The sequence below is a fragment of the Polistes dominula genome, unplaced genomic scaffold (assembly GCF_049000335.1).
Source record: "Polistes dominula isolate Pdom_NZ unplaced genomic scaffold, Pdom_raw_medaka contig_20, whole genome shotgun sequence".
Taxonomy (NCBI): domain Eukaryota; kingdom Metazoa; phylum Arthropoda; class Insecta; order Hymenoptera; family Vespidae; genus Polistes; species Polistes dominula.
In genome coordinates this window covers 6,917,724-6,935,107 of record NW_028301147.1, presented here as the reverse complement: position 1 = coordinate 6,935,107, position 17,384 = coordinate 6,917,724, and the positions used below count along the sequence as shown (strand labels likewise).

The window sequence follows — 17,384 nt, the reverse complement described above, 5'->3', positions numbered from 1 at the left end:
CACCTGTCTTTCGCGTCGAACCGAAGAAGACGAGCTGGTGTCGAGGGTGTTACGAATATATGAAAATCACAGATCGGTGCACAACGTGTCGAGATCTCCTCTCTTTCTATCCTCCTTCATCGGGATTCTCCTATCGTCGTCTTTCAGTACGCCAAGGATAATGAGAATTGGTTAGGCGTATTAGAAGAGATGCGGCAGAAGCAATTCTTGCTCGCTTCCGATAAATGGTCAAAGAAAAAAGTGTTTCGTATAAGTGGCGCGCGCGCGCTTGTTGTTCGAGTTTTTCTCCCTCGGAGACGACGTTTCTTTTCCAAAGAATCACCCCCTATAACTTGCTTTTCTTTCTCGTCCGTTAAAAAGAAGTGTTACCGCTCTCAGTTCGTCGCTAATTTCCTCTTATCCTTACTTTTTAAATGTGGTTTATCCCTTTAATAAATATTCTTTTTTTAACAATTTTGGGCCTAAACTTGTGTACATTGATACGTTATTTTGGTTTGACTTCACTCTTCCTCTTCTTCTTTCTTCTTTACTAATTTCTTCTTAATTTTCTTGTTGACAACTAATCGTACGCGTGTAATCGTATTTTAAACTTCTTCTTTTTAATACTTTCTTCTTTTTATGAAGTAGTTGTTGCCTCCTTTTGTTGTTGTTGTTATTGTTGTATATTAAAATTTTGCTTTTTAATAATTTTTCCCCGAAACAATATATACAAATAGAATTTTTGTAGATTTTTTTTTTGTAATTTTAAAATTTCTTATTCCGCGCGACGTGTACGATTACGATAAACGACGTTTATGGACAAGGATGAGAAGGAAACGAGGGCGGCCCCCGGGGTGCTCGTCTCTTTTCGCGTGGGGCCCGGCTGATGAACGTGGCCGATGAACGAGCGCGCGGCTAGAGAGAGCTTGGGCTGCGTGGCAGAGCGCGAACTTGCGGGCTTGCGGGCGCACTGGCGCACACACGGCGCTCACCACTCTCTCGCACCGCTCTCTCGCGCACACGAGCCGGCCACGGCGTAGGCGGAGAGAGGAGAGAAGCTCTCTCTCCGTCGGCGGATGCTGTAAGCCAAAGGGAGAGAAGCACGCGCCGCGCAGACCGTCGCCTCCACCGCCACTGTTCTCTCATCCTCCTCCTCCTGACCCCTCACCGCCCCTCAAAGCTCCGTCATCTCCGATAGCCCGGACGGTGGCGCCTTCGACGTACGTTCCGCAAACCTTTCTCAACTCTTCTTCCTCCTACTCCTCGCGACGTAGCTGAACCTGCTACGACGATGAAAATCGCTACGAAAGGACGACAATGACAGAGATAGGAACACATCGACTTAAACTTCTTTCGCGCCTTTTTTCCCCTACCACCTTGCCGACACTTTTTCTTCTGCAAGGTCTTTCACCCTCCTCTTTTCTTCTTTTTCCTATTTTTTTTTACTATTTCATTTTTCTTCTTTTTCCAAGGAAATACTACTACTATTCCTTATCGATGAATGAATTTAACCTTTCTCTTTCACAATCGGCTTAGTTGTAATTGAGAGAATTTTTAAGAAATTATAGCAATGGGGAAATAAATCGTGTCATAATTGAAATAAGATAATCACTGATCTATCCAAATTATTGCCTTATAAAAATATTAATAAATTCGAATATCTTCGTTAAAAAGTTTCATGTGTATTATTTTGTTTTCCGAAATAAGAAGAAAAAATAACTTCACGGTCATGCGCGATAGTCGAAAAGAGAGGGGAAAAACCAGAGAAAAAGAAATGCACGAAAAGAGGACATACGCTACCCCCTACCAATGCTTATTTCTATCGAGGCTGCAGACGAATCTATTGTCTCAATAGTAAAGTAGTGTGTCTTTACGAGATCGTGTATAGATGTACTTTAATGAAAAATTCGATCGTCTGTATTAATATATCTTTTCATCCTAAGGTTTACAAATTCGTTTATATGTTGGTGAGAAAGGGTTACTGGACAGTGGCGAGCTCTTGCTTAGGTGGTCGCTATTGGAACTAAGCTGCTTGGGTTCTGTCTTCTCTTTTCCTCTTATTCTCATCTCCTCCTAGTTCTCTGATGCTTTAGAATCATATCCTTCTTCAAGTATCGATCGTTTTTTCGTACACGTAGCTACATGTATTCAACATATAATATTGCATCATATACTAATGCTGTTTAACTAACACTACGTATAATTCCGATTAAAAATATTTTACAGATATCAATAATTATGATTTTCAATTTAATCTTAATCAATTTAAGATTATCCTTAATGATCATTCTTTGTCATGTACGAATCAATTATGAGTCCTTCCTCTTTTGGATGCTAATCAAAGTGTTTACATTGAAGGCAGTAAGAGCATCCGGTTTATTGGTGTAAGGTGGTTGTTCCTTGGCATATAGAGAGAAGTGCAGCGTCCTCGCTCCCTAACTTTTGGACGCAGCTGCGCGCGATACCCGATCAGTGGCCAGTATTTTTATTCGCAGATTTTAAGGTCACTTGTTGCTTGTTTAGTTATGTCGGATCGTATACACGCTACTGGCCCCACCACGGTATTGGTAGATACGTGGGCGCGAGCGGTGCGCCGGGATGCTTCCTCTCACTCTCTTTCTCTCTCTTTCTCTCTCTCTCTCTCTCTCTCTCTCTCGCTTCCTCACTCTCGTAACGTGCATGCCGTACACGTGGGGACAAAGCGAGTTGTGAATATGTGTATGGTGCATCGAGAGTAGGTACACGCGCGCACGCGTTCACACACCTACTTGTATACGTATATAGATGTGGCATCGAACCGATAGGTGGACGGCCTGTCGATTTCATTTCCTCCCTCCGAAACGACCCACAGGAGTAGGGAAAAAGAGAGGGAGTGGAACATTCCACTGTTTTTTCCGGTTTTTTTTATTCCTTTTATCCAAGGGTGTTCGTGTTTCTCGTTACGGTTTTTTTCAGTCAGCTTTCGCTACTCCGGGGTCCTCTTCACTATATCCTTGCTTCTTTTACTATCTATCCACGTATTCAACTTTTCTTCTCGATGTTCGCACGCGCCCACACCGATTTTCTTTCTTTTCTCTATTCTTTTTACTCCTTTTTCACACTTTACCGCGAACTTCTCTTTGCCCGTTCGAAAGCGAATCGGATACATTTGTTACGAATGTTGCACTAGATCTTTCGTTATACGTCAATGACATTCTCGCATCGTAATTAGACGTTCTCTAGAAAATATTCATGCATCGATTATAATTCTCTTTGTTATTCTCTAATTAATTTCAAAAATAATGTTTACTCCAGCAAGTGTAATTAGCAATTATAACGATCGTTCGAATAAATTCAGTAATTTTACAAAGCAAAACAATAGGAACTGGACGGATCTAATGAGAAACGCGTAAATTTTCTTTCCTTGGTATGTTGATTTCCAACATTCTCGTTCGTATTTGGGCAAATAGACTTGTTTAAGTAACGAGAAGGATACATCGATAGATATAGTAACATAGATACACTGGTAGAACTGAGCATGGTAGCACACTTGCGGGACGCTTGATTTGCGAGCGTCCAGTTCCATAGATCGAGTAGATCGATATCGTCGACTCCCTAGAGTCAGTCTTTTCCGCCTTCCTACTCAATCAAGCTGGAATGTATGTGATCTGTACGCGTTATGTGACCCAAACCTACGTGCTGATCTCGATCCCGAGGCTCGTCGAAAACACATGGCCTTTTTTAAGCTTTTAAAATATCACTTTAGTAGTCGATGTTGAAATTTTTGAGTTGAAGATAAGAACTTTTTTTCCTAAGGAAATAAGTTTTCTTCTTATTATTATTATTGTTATTATTACGTTACTTATATCAACAGTTTTTTATTTATAGTTAAACGATAAATTTTGGAAGTTAAAAGTTTATTTAAAAATATTACGGGGTAATACTTTGTGTGTACATATATTTACATATATTTTCTAATAGAAGTTATGATGACCGAGTTTCATAAACGTGTAAATCTGGCAATCTCGAGGTCGAGCGTTATGCATCGACGATCAATAGGAAGTACGCCAATGCTCGTTGATTTCTCCGCGACGATAAGAGAGAACGATAATTGGACGCACTTGTATCAGCTTCATCTGGGATACATACTTAGCAATAGCTATGTTTCCATTCATATCTCGAATCTTTCCTACCATTTGCGTGATTGCTCATTCTATTACAAGACATTTTCTTGTCGATCCTATATAGTTTTTCCATTTCTGTTAGATGAATAATGGTTAAAATTCTTTTAACAACAATGAATAATCATTCACTACGTTATATTCGCTAATTTATTTTTAAACATTAGTAAATACGCTAAGATTTCCAATTAAAGATATACCAGACTCTTTAAATGTTGATACTAAATGCCATATTATTTGTCATTCTACATAGATAATTACAAGATTCGCGATCAAATCGATTATCGGACATATTGTTCACAGTTGTCTTCTTATCAGATAACAGGGATTTCGATATATCAGTACCTACGATAAGATCTTACAAGATAAGCATCGCGCATGGGATTCCTTCGAGCTGTAACGAAATGTTTCGGTATATGGGTCCAAAAAGTTGTGGACCAATGTGAAAATGAATGGAACGGTTGGGTCGTTAGCTGCTGGTGACAGCCACGGTATTAACATTCCTACTCTGAACAGAAACTTCGAGCTCGATGATGTGCCACAAATATGCACATATACGCGCGTTTATAGAGACGCAAGAATACAGACACAATAACCCTTGTGCGAATACTACTTGTAACTCGTGTTTGTGGGACGAATACATTCACTCGTACAATCACACAGACGAAGAACGTCTCCACGGTGGGATATCGGGGGTGCTTTCGTACTCGTTTCCCATAATAATCCCTCAACGTAAAATGACGCACACGCGTACACACACATACATTTATGAGAAGGTCCAGCTACATCGGTCTAAAGCTACCAGTTCAACTTCGTTTCTCTCTACTACCTCATTTACCCTCCTCCCTTAAACCCCCTCCCACACTCTTTCTCTCTCTCTTTTTCTCCTTTCGTCTCTTCCCTTTATGCCTTCTCTCGTTCTCCCTACTTTTCTCCTTTTCTCTCCTTCCTTCCTATCCATATCTTTCTCTTTTTCTTTCTTTTTCTCTCTCTCTTTCTCTCCTCTTCTACTCAGACTGCAGTCAAACGGAATCCGCTCAACCTTTGACCGGGCCGAATTAAAGCTTTTAACTGTCGTATTGTTTTTGATGGCTCATTTTATCCCGCGAAATTGTTTTCCATGCCTGCTTCGACCGTGCGTTTTAGGTGGAACCATGTCCCGTGTCCCTTGTTCTATACGCTCGATCGCTTTTCCTTTTTTATTTGAGGAACTTTGTAAAAACCATTAGCTTAAACATTTTTTACGCGATTTAGAATTAATACTATTTAAAAGCACACGATTTTGTTAATATTTTATCTGAAGAATGAATATATTAGAAATAAGATTCATATATGTAATTTCTTTTAAGTAAAATTTGGTATAGTGTTATCTCGTATTCTCTTATCAAATCGTAGGTAAACACATTTTCCGAATGATTCTGTGATGCGGATCTGCAATACGTTCCACTTGGCATGAACACGTACATTGAGAGAACGTAAATACGTTCATACCTGCGTACACGTTCCTACACTTTTAATCGGTATTTAATTCTATTTATTAGGCGTTAATAAAAAGTGCTAGAGCGCTGTCTTTTCAATTAAAGTGACTAATTAAAATGAACAGGAAGTTATTGTCTGAGAAACCACTAAGAGAGGACCGCCCGTTGACTTAGCCAGCAATAAGTTTCTAAAAGACTTCCTTCGGTATAAAACAATCTTGAACAAAGAAGGTGCGAAGTATGTCTTTTCAAGACGTACTCGGAAGAAAATGAGATTAATGAATGCGCAACGAGAATGATATGAGTGTCTTTTGAACATTTCTCAATGGGCTAGCAATTACGAACAACACGAAAGGACATCCGGCCCTTTAAACGAACGAACTTACTTTCTTCACGACGTTGGGCGTCTTCGAAGATTACGTTGCGTCCTGATGCGTAACCGTGCTCCCTTAGCTCATTGTCTCAAGTTGGGCCCCCTACAGGTGCGAGCCAACGGATCGTCAAGGCTAACTTACACGCATCCTGTATTTCACCTTTTATGACTCGCCTTTAACACATTGCTGCTCTTTCTTAACCGATTCTTTTTCGCCTCCACGCGAGTTCTTTATCTTTAAAGACGTTACAACTGCCGTGTTCAACTTTCTTTCCAACGAACTTTTCAACGGTCGCATATGAATGTTCCGTTGAAATTTAATTATTTTTGATATAACTCGTAATTTATTCGATTGGAATGTTCGAGGAATATCTTATAAGTGCTTCATTAAGAAGTAATAAATTAGGTCGAACGGAAATACAGGATATCGATCTGTCTTCTCTCTCTCTCTCTCTCTCTCTCTCTCTCTCTTCTTTTATATCAATTGTTGAACTTGCTAATGGTTTTCTTCCTTTTTTAACTGAGATGTTTGTCAATATTCATGCAATTTGGCTAAAAAGAAACGTGCCGTTGGCAGAAAAGATAATTTTTTCTTCTCCAGCTATAATCAAGCGTGAGTATCGACGTGAGATTAATATTCAGAGAAATAAATATTTATTTTGCGATCAAGCAGCAACAGGTAGTAGGCAGCGATGTAATTAAAGCGCACAGTTTAAACATTATCTGAACAACGTTTTCAGCTTGCTAGCTTTCTCGCTCGCTCACTCGCTTGGACGGTTATGCGATAATTATTTATGGTAATAGGTGTGCAACGCAAGCCCGTGTATGGGATTTATAATGTAATCGATATCCACGGAAAAGTATCGGCTTGTTGTTGTCCCGTTTTTATCTATACGTTTCGAGGGAGACCGCGAGAGCAGTTCCAACGAGTCACTCCCTCATTATGCGCCGCTACACGCGACTGTTCACACGTTTACGTAAATATATGTATGTACGTATATCACATATACATATGTAGGCGGAATTACGAGTAGACTTTGAACGTCATGAAAGTGAAAAGCAATCGAACGCGAAAGAGAACGTTTGATTTTACAAATTCATTTGTGTATACGCGTATATATATGTATCGTATATATTTATTTTATTAGAACCCATTATTGTTTTTCACCACAGAGAATGAACCGTATAACGTGATCACTTTTACTCATTACAAAATTAAATAAATATATTATTTTAAAAGAGAAAATGAAAAACAATTAACAATTGATTACTTCACACGATTCACGCTTTAACACCGAACGGGATTATTAGACTCATCTTTTTAGAAGAACGAAACAAAATGGAATAGAAGTAAAAGGGAGAAAGGAAAACGAGAAGAAGACACATAGTAAACTGTTACGAACTTTTAATACATATATATATATATATATATATATATATATATATATATATATATTCATACTTATAAGTATAGGTCTACGCATACACAAAGTTACGTAGGAAAAAAGGAGCTCACTCGCGAAATATGGCTAAGTAATTGTATGCGGAAGTGTAATGGCGCGATGGTGGACGCGATAATTAAAGGGCGTGACTGGCGAGAGCTAAGATATAAACGCGTGCTCGCTCGAGCGCGTTCGCTAATGCACGCACGCATCGCATTACGTCGCGCGAATCGACCACTACTCGGAGCGAAGAGCCCCTTTTGCGGGATAAAGGAAAAACAAGGGAGGAAAAGGCTACGAAAGGGTGCCCCTCTTCTCTTGTAAACACCTTTGTAGAATCTCGACACTTTTTCTTGCGTGTTGAATTGAAAATCCAAACCTCATCGTATTCCTATTTTGTTTTCAATTCAATTCCTGCGTTGCCTCGCCTCTTTATATTCGTATCGTAAAAGGCTTTGCTTTCTCTTCTCGTCCTCCCACCACCCTCTGTATCTCTCTATTTTTCTCTCTTTCTTTCTCTCTCTCTCTCTCTTTCTCTCTCTCTCTCTCTTTCCGTCTCTTCCATGTTCTCTCATCGTCGTTCTTCACCTTCACCCGGCGTTAATCCACTCATTTCGAAGGCTCCTACTGACAGACGTAAAATCATATTATCTTTCGTTGACGCATCAAAATATGAAGTACCACGCGTTCGCGAGCCGCTCTTGTTTATAAGCTGGCATTACGGGACCGTGCGAATAATTTCTTACGGCACAGTATACGCGTAATTATCTTGCTCGAGGATTATATGCCACTTGCGCGGAGGTCTTTAAAATAAACCGTGGTATATTCGAGATCGTGAAAAAGCCGACTGATTAAAGGTATAAAGAGCGGAAAGAAAAAGGGTGAGTGCCTACGTACGTCTGTGAATCAGTATATGTATAACTATTATGCCATAATCGATATACTTTTATAGTCTACGCGATTATTTCCTTGTTTTATTATCACTTCAACTCTTCTTCTTTTTTTTCCAAATAATATTACAGTATACATGTACGTATATATAACAAAGTGAACGTCTTGCGAGAGCACAATATCTCCACTGTTATACTTACGTACTCTCGTACCGTTCATTATATTTGTAGTGGAGATAGGTCGGTACATGGGACAAAGATTTCAATCAAGATATGGTGGCCAACTCCGAACAAGCATTATCTTAGGGGAGACCTTTATCCAAGAGGGACCATCTTATGGTGCAACCAGTAGTAGTCCATAAGACACATCTAATACGTAGATTAATTAATGTTTTTAAGGAATAACGGAAGCAATTTACGAGGAGCATAAAAAACATTATCGAACTTAAAAGTGCTCGTATTCATCGAGACTTTACATTCATTTTTTTTTTTACCAACATCGAAGCACGGAATAAGCGAAATTTCGTTCGCATAAAAATTATTTTTGTTTGGAATTCGACCGTTTAAAGGATTCGACGAGAAGCTTCCGCCAAGCGTAGCTAAGTGGAGGACCTCTTTTCCGTGCTAACTCGCAGTTTTCGAAATTCATGAATGCGAATGTATGGATGCGTGAATACGTGAGAGTGCGTGTATACATGCGTGTGTAGGTTTATACAAGAGCAAGCGCACCATTCGAAGTACTCACTTTAATCTATGAACAAAAAAGGAGGGGTGTTGGTAAATAAATCGATGGGAAGCATCGGCGCGCAACGGGAAAAGTGTCGGCAACACGCGAGAGTACAATGAGGTATTAATATTCCCATTTGGCTTCGATTTCCTGGAAAAACGTTTGATGGAGATAAAATTACCGGCAACAACGGTACAGTGTCACTATAAATCAACTCCATACTGCTATCGATATCGTATCGAATGAAATCCAAGTAATTATGCCGAGGCCGATTGAGAATCGAGCCTTCAAATTTTGTTTCCTATCGCGTTTAGTATATTTTCATCCTTTTTCTTTTTTTTCTCCTTATCTATACAAATAAAACTTTGCAACTTCTTAATTTTAATAACTTTATGGTCAATTTTTTTTATAACTTCTATAAATAATCATATCTTTTTATATTTTTTTATTATTTATTATTATGAAGAGATCATTTTAATCGTATATGCTTTTTTAGCGCATACTCAAATTAATACGAGGTGTATCCGAGAGGATGGTGATTATACGTGTAAAAGAACATTTTTTTGTTTAACGTTTCATTTTCGAAAAAGTCGTATGCTGATAATTTACTAAATTTAAAGATCTGCCATCATCACATTTATGATAATTATGGAAGAAACTTATTAAAATACGAGTGCTCATACCATTGTATTTATTGTGTAATACTTTTTTTGTTATCTAGATACGTACTACTATACAAAGTATTTTACCTTGAGAAAGTGTTGGATTTTTGTTAAGGAATAAAAAGAAAATATTACCTCTATTGTCATAATTATGCTTTCTGAACTCTGTCAAATAAGCAATAAATAAGCATAAGAGAAACTTTTTTTCCTAAACGAAACCAGCAAAGGGTTATTTGACTTTTATTCTTGAAATATCTTTTTTCAGTTAAATGAAATGGGGTCACTTCGTACAAAGGACTGGATTTCCTTCAATTTTAAATCAATTATATGATAAATATTATTATTAAAAAAAGATGTGTTATTACTATTTCTTATATTAACCGCTTAACGTGTAAGCTTTATTAGTACGTGCAACTGATAACATATGCTTAACAATAAAACTTCAATCAATTAATCTCTGCTCTAACTCCTGTATCATTTTTCTGTTTGAATGGCGATGATTCGGAAATAGTTGTTTATAGTATTCAACTTCTACTGTTGCATTCTTATTAAAAATCGACTATAAAACAGATCGTAGAGAAATCAAATTGTACTGCTAAAAACAAAATATAAATATTACAGAAAACAGTGAATACAAGAACATAAGAGAAAGGAAACTTTAGTAACTGATGGGTTATTGGAGAAATATATATTTCAGTTTCCGCGTACTCCAAATATTTGTCTATATACGATTTTCTCATAAACAAGGCGTCAAATGAAAATATGTCATTCTATTTTTTCGATTTATTTTTACAAATGAAATCACCCTCTAGTGATCTCAACTCAATTGTATAACTAGTTCAATAACTACATTATGTATATTTCATTCTTACCAATACTAACCATAAGAAAATTGCTTTTTCTCTGTTAGAGAAAATCAAAAGAACAAATCGCTTTCGTAGAAAGAATGGAATTCGATGTCTAGCTGTGACTCTTCCCAAAATGTTTGCTCTGTGTACGAACACTCTCAATAGGGTTACCGTATCAGTAGGTCGTCTGCATTGGTGTAGTGGGATACAGTGGTTCACCCCCGTGGTGCACCCTCTGATAATAGCATTATGACTCGCCTGATTGTGGAAATAAACACGGGATCGGATCGTATGGGGCGAGACGTGTACGTGCGTATACATATATATGTATAAACGCCTACACGCATTGGCGCGAACGCGTTGCCTCGGCTCGGTTCATTAGGCCGTTTAAATGCAACGCGACAATAAATACGCGTCCTCGGTCAATCGATGGGATCATGAGAGGGAGAGGGAAAAGGAGAGAGAGAGAGCATGTCGTGAAACGATGGAACCGTCACTCAATACATTCGTATTACGATTTAATGTACAAAAAACAGCAAATCAATTGTTTTTCCACCATTAACGAAAATTACGATCACAAGATAATTCCTCCCAAAAATTTGAAAAAATATTTCTGCTAATTGTTGACCATAACTTTCAACATTAATAGAGATGTTTATAGTGTAATCATTATAAGGAGAAATAAAATATGTCAAGACTTCTTTCTACAATACGTTCTGGAACTAAGAATATAGTATACAAGCTTGTACGACGGTAAAGCGGATTTTAGGAACTTCAAAGCGTGCACGTACAACATGAAGACATACAACAGGCGGCATTTTTCTATCTGCTAAAATTATAGTAATCCACCTTATAACACAGTACTCTTATAACACATTTTCATATTACGCGATTTCGTGTCCCTCGTATAACGCGGTGATTCCCAGCTTTTCACGAGAAAAGTTAAACGTGAATCATTTGTACATAACGCGTTATACGAGGTCAACGTCGTTCTACGAGAATGTTCATAGAACGCGTTTTCCTATAAAGTGGAATCAATATACTGTGTTATAGGGGGGATTACTGTATTTTATTTGTCTTTATTTTGTATTATTTAATGTATTATCCGAAGAAGGCCATCAATCGATAAACGTAAACGTATAAAATTTATTTGCATAAAAAATAAAATGATTTAAATAGAGATAGGTAAGTTAGGATAAATAATTGTATCGTAAAATAAATAATTGTGATAAACAATGATTTCTTAATTGGAGTGAAAAACAAATGATTGATTTATTCTTTTATAAAGAGAGAGAGAGAGAGAGAGAGAAAGAGAGAAAGAGAGAGAAAGAAAGGCGAAATTTTCATGAACAGTTAACTCAACATTTCGGATTAACTTGTTAATTAATCCTTTTATTGCTAAATCAATTATTTCTGTGTGCATTATATTATGATTAACTTTTATTGAAATTATTATGTGTCATACTACGTACTACGCATAATGTACTTATAAAAAAGTTAACGATAAGATGGAAAAAAAGACAAACACACATAGATAGGCTTAGAGAGGAGGAAAGGTGTTTCGAGATACAAACGCCAGAAATATTTCTCGTAGGAGAGATGTGACGAGCAACAGGCACCTCGATTCAAGAGCACGTGCACTCGGGCTGCCTCAGAATCTTTGGTATTTGATCGGTATCGATGGGGGCCAATACGTGCGTATCGAACGCGGAGAGGCGCGTCGAAGGTACGCACTCACGTTGTCCACGCGCCTCTACCAAACGGTATAGAGAACGCGTCTCAACATGTGTGCTTGCGTGTACATATATGCATTAATGTGTGTGTGTGTGTGTTGTGTGCTGCCAGTTGCTCGTGTAAATGGGTAATAGGGTCAGCGTGCCAACGGGACACATGAAAGGGGGTTGTTACCCCCTTGTCGTCACCCTCTAACCCGATCGTTTACACAACAAGTTTCTCTCATCGATCCAATCGATCCGACCGATCGAATTTGCTAACACCTACTCGAAACATTTGCAAACACAAAGGAGCATGACTTCGGTCATAGACTAACAAATGGATTATCGTACAGTAAACTGAAGTCTAAGTCAATTTTGACGAGAACTTGACAAAATTCATTTAGAAAGCTTAGTATTTATCAATTATTTTAAACGCAAAAATTTGATTGATAACCCTCGTGATTACCTGAATATAGAATTTTCAATATAACTATTTTATTATCTTTCTTTTTCATCAGACAAATGGCTATTATATTTGTAATGTTTTTTTTTTTTTTAAGAAGAATTTTGATACTGATAACGTTGAAGCAGAGGGATTAATAATGTATTATGATTCGTGTGGATTTAAAAACACAAAATCGAAATAAAATTCTAATTTATCGAAATAAAAATCACAAATATTAGAATCTTTTGTACCATAAACTCGTCTTTTTCGTGTATACGTTGGTCTCGGAGAATTACGGGTTAAAAGTTTTATATACCGAACACGGGGTTACGAAGTCCAATAATTCCGAATCGTACAGAAAGAGAAAAAAAGATACATACATAGAATATACATACATATATACGTATTCGCGTCTCCTTTTTACAACCTCGTAAATCGCGCTTCCGTTAAACTGCGCTTTTTATAAGGTAGTTCGAAAGTTACGCTATCCGCTCCTATTTTGACTATCTCAGTTGGGTGATGGTCACAGTCCTGGTCGGGTTATCTGTGCGATATCGACTCTTCCATTCGCATGCTCGTTCAATTTCGTCGCAGCGCGAACTACCAAAATGCTTTTACCAAACAAGGAGGTGTTGGAAAATGTAAAAATACTATTCTTTCACACGCACACTTCCATTCCCTCGATACTCATTAATTATTCCCGCTCGAGGTGAATTCACAAAGTCGTATCTCGCGTGACCAGAAAATCGAGGGTGTGCCTTAGTCCTTCGTCCTTTCATTTCTCAACATTCTCATCTGTGAAGTATTAAGACATTACAATCTTAAAAGTTATAGTGAAACCTTTATTCTAGGTTATATCTTTTCTTTACATGTAAAATGCTCGAGCATATCTCATTATTTTATTAAATGTATTAATCAAACGTTTTTGATAATATTTTTATCTTTCTAAAAATTCTACTGAAAATAATGAATTTTGATTTATTATCAAAGATCAAGGAAGAAAATAAGATCGATTGAGCTTACTGAACATGTAATATTATAATAGGACAAGATAGCTAGTTAAAATCAAAAAACAGAAATGCTGAGTTTCTTGTACGGCTTTCGGTGTCCAAGAGGTCCGCTTTGCGAGAGTATCTCGACAGGACGAGTTTCAGAGGAAGGCTGGGGTAAAGGGTGATAGTAGGGAGCGAGAGAAAGAGAGAGAGAGAGCAATTGACGGAACTAGAGGCATGTAATAAGAGAGCGGTGCTTTCGGCTCCCTTCTCCCTCTCATTCTCTCTCTCTATCTTTCTCTCTCTTTCTCTCTCTCTCTCTCTCTCTCTCTCTCCTACTCTTTCATTCTCTCTTTCTCTGTCTATCCATCTCTCTTTCTTTCGCTTTCTCTCTTGTACGCTGCATGGGACGATGTTGTCCAGTCGCTGGATCTCCGTGTATGGGGGTAGAAACGGAGGTGAAACGAGGGCTGAGGGGTGTCCAGTGACGATGGGTTGTCATGGCAACCGACTGCACCACCTCATCACCCCGTGCATCCCCCATGGCTGCAGTTCGAGTTTGCGAGCGGAACTGCATCCTGCGGACGAGGGAACTCTGAATTTCGGTGGATAAGTACGGAGCCGTGCGGAGTAAGGGGTGGCCCGCCGGGAAAAGGGAGGAACGGACAGTCACCCCTACGCGAATCTATGTCTAATGATTATCGTTGCCTTCTCGGGGCCGTTCGCGTGTAGCCGCTGCCGTTTCCTCGCTTGAACTCGTTCTATTTAAAAATCTCCTTTTAATGATAGTGCCGAACTAACTATAATTATTATTTTTTACTTTTTCTTTTTTGTTTAATACAAAACACTAAAACACCGATTATGCATTAAAATATTCTGATAAGAAAAAAAAATCAGAGAAATATTATATTATACCAGAAGTAGGTATATTTTGTTGGGAAATATTTTTAAGATCATATTTAATCATTAATCATTTAATATTTTCTTTTCAAAAAGAAATAATGAGATTCTATTCCTTATAAAATATTTTTAAATTCGCATTTTGCGCTTCACATGCCGTAGTGATGTTCATCACATAAAGTATAATTCGGTTTCTATTCAATGACGTTTTTATTTCAGGAATATGAAAAATATGAAAAAGAATTACAGGTACCGAGTTAAATTCGTAAATTTTTTTACAAAGTAGGAGTTTTTATTTTGCGTTCTTCTGTACTTTAAAAATCGGATATATATTTATTGAAATTTTTGTAAAAAAAAAAAAAAACAGAAAGGAATATAAGTAAAAAAGGCGAGGAAAGTTCTATGATGTCGTTCGTCTTGTACGATAAAATAACGATTTTATACATTTTATCGATAGATGAATCTTGTTCTATTGCGTGATAATAATGACGAGGAAAAAAGAGGTGGTAGAGGTGTAAAGGAGAAGAAAGGTATTTTCGATAAAATACTCGATGAGACACGCTCATCGCTAGATTCGATCAATCTTCCTTCGAGGAAAATATCGTCAAATTGAGAATCGAACGATGAAATCGTTTGAGTTATTAAATATAATCATTCCAGTCAGTGATAAAGGTAAACGTGAAGTAAGATAGAGAAAACTAGATCGCTGACAAGGTGGTTGTAGAGACATAGTAAGGTAGCGTAGGAGTCTCATACGGTGAATAGAAGAGAACGATCGAACGATAGACAAATAATGACTTTTGCTCTGTGATAAGAGCTAGTCGCGATAACGGTCGACTCATTCGACTCGGTCGACTCAGCGAATCTCCTTGAACCAGGCCAATCGTCGGCGTTTTGTGCGAAACACGACATTAGGGCTCGCCTCGGTTGCCTGATGGACGTGCACGCGACTTTGAAAGTTTTTCGCGGGGACGTCGGTAGCGCGACTCGACTAGCTAGCGGTTCTAATACTGCTCCTATATGGGAAGGCGCATTACAATATTTATCTTATTTATCGGAGGTTTGCGCCATTTTCTGATCTGATTCCGCGATAGTGGTCACGTACAACCCGTGGCGACGGAGACAACATACAAGGTGGCGTGCCAGAAAATTATTATATGCCTTACTTTGCCGTCTGTCTGCCGAGTGAATATTTTATTAATTCCATATAGCCCGTGCGCTGGACTTTCTGTCCCTCTGTCCTTCTCATTTTATCTTTCTCTCTCTCTCTCTCTCTCTCTCTCTCTCTTTTTTCTCATTTCTCTTGCTTCCATTCTCGTTTCTCCACCAATGTCGATGGAGGTGCCTCTCGTTTGGCACGAAACGATCACTGAATAGCTGATAATTTAACGTTAGAGACGGAAATGATGTCAATGTGGATACACTAAGCAACTATTCTCGTTTCCTCAATTTGGTAGCTTTAACATTCGCTATTTCAGCAATTAGAGTTAGGTTTCTTCGATACTTCGAATAAGATGAACTTGTATGACGAATTTTTTTGTTAACCGGAGAAATTCCTCGGAAAGATCGGTCTTCGGCATTCATGTCCGCGAGCCATTGAGAAACACGGTCACGCGCGGATCCATAATGGCTAGAAGCCAGAAAGTTTTGTCCTCGAAGGGAGAAGAGCCGAGTTCTCGCGGTATCCTTAGGTCGAAGGATACCCAAAGCTGGCAACTATGAATTTATGCAAATCGAGATAAGACTGGCAGATCTCCGTGACCTCGGTTGCACGAGTCTCAGCCATCGGCGTATAACGCAGCTTGCGAAGTGGCTTACCGTTGGACTTCGTGCCCTCCGGACTAACTAGACTAGTCAAACGGTCCGAACTATCCTTGGACTTAACCGACTGTTAAGTTCGACTCGAGTTACTCGCAAGACCGAGCCCGTGTAATCCAACGGATCCTCGGAAATGCTTCGGCGTAAACGTCTAAGCGTAGGTCCTTGTCCCCGGACAATTCTAAATTCATGGCGTCAAATGTGAAGAAACTTAACTATATAAAGTATACAAGTTACTTTCTCTCTATCTCTCTCTCTCTCTCTCTCTCTCTCTCTCTCTCTCTCTCTCTTACTCTTTCTCTTTCTTATTTAGAGTAAAATTGTGTCATTTAACGTGTTTAAACGATTACTTATTCGAACCTCCTAGATGACTTTGTAAAAGAATCAAACGAGCGATATAGATCCAGTCCGTAGGGTATGATAAATGCTTTAATTAGAAACATCCACATTGTCTGGATAAAATCGACGTTGTTCAAAGTAGCCGTAAAGACATGGAAAAAAATAGTACTGCGTTGTTGGTACGCGTACCTGCTAGGTAGATTATACATAGAACACGCAGGTTTTGACATTATCGCGATCGCTACGAGTCCTAAGGGACCTGTCTTGATTTCAAAATCGTCTTCTTTTTTGTATACGCATCGAGCGGATCTAGATAGGTTGTACGCTGACTCATTAATATTTTATGATGAACTTAATTGACGCGATATCAACTAGGGACCTTGCGGAAAGTCATCGAACGGCAGCGGTGTGTCCGCTCTCAGGGAAATAACGAATGCAAGAAATCAATTGTGCTAGCCGAGATAGTCCTCGGTCTCTTTCCGCAAGGTGAGAGAGCGTGCGCGCGAGCTCACGTAGCTTCTATGTTAAACTAAGAGCCAGGTAGCTCGAATCTGATAAGATCGTTCGCGTGAGTCTACTGGGGAGTAGTTTGCCCCAAATGGCTAGTCCCATTTCC

At 38.6% G+C, this 17,384-nt stretch overlaps 1 protein-coding gene across 1 annotated transcript in view; it reads right to left on the bottom strand.

Annotated features, from left to right (window-relative positions):
• Positions 1–16,397, bottom strand: part of LOC107074079 (uncharacterized) — a 103,318-nt gene extending 86,921 nt beyond the window's left edge. Inside the window, exons 1-2 of the mRNA XM_089177296.1 lie at positions 16,315–16,397; positions 4–114 (exon numbers count right to left, since the gene is read on the bottom strand). Coding sequence (XP_089033422.1) covers positions 4–114; positions 16,315–16,397 — 194 coding nt within the window. The remainder of the gene's footprint in view (positions 1–3; positions 115–16,314) is intronic.
• Positions 16,398–17,384: the final 987 nt, after the last annotated feature.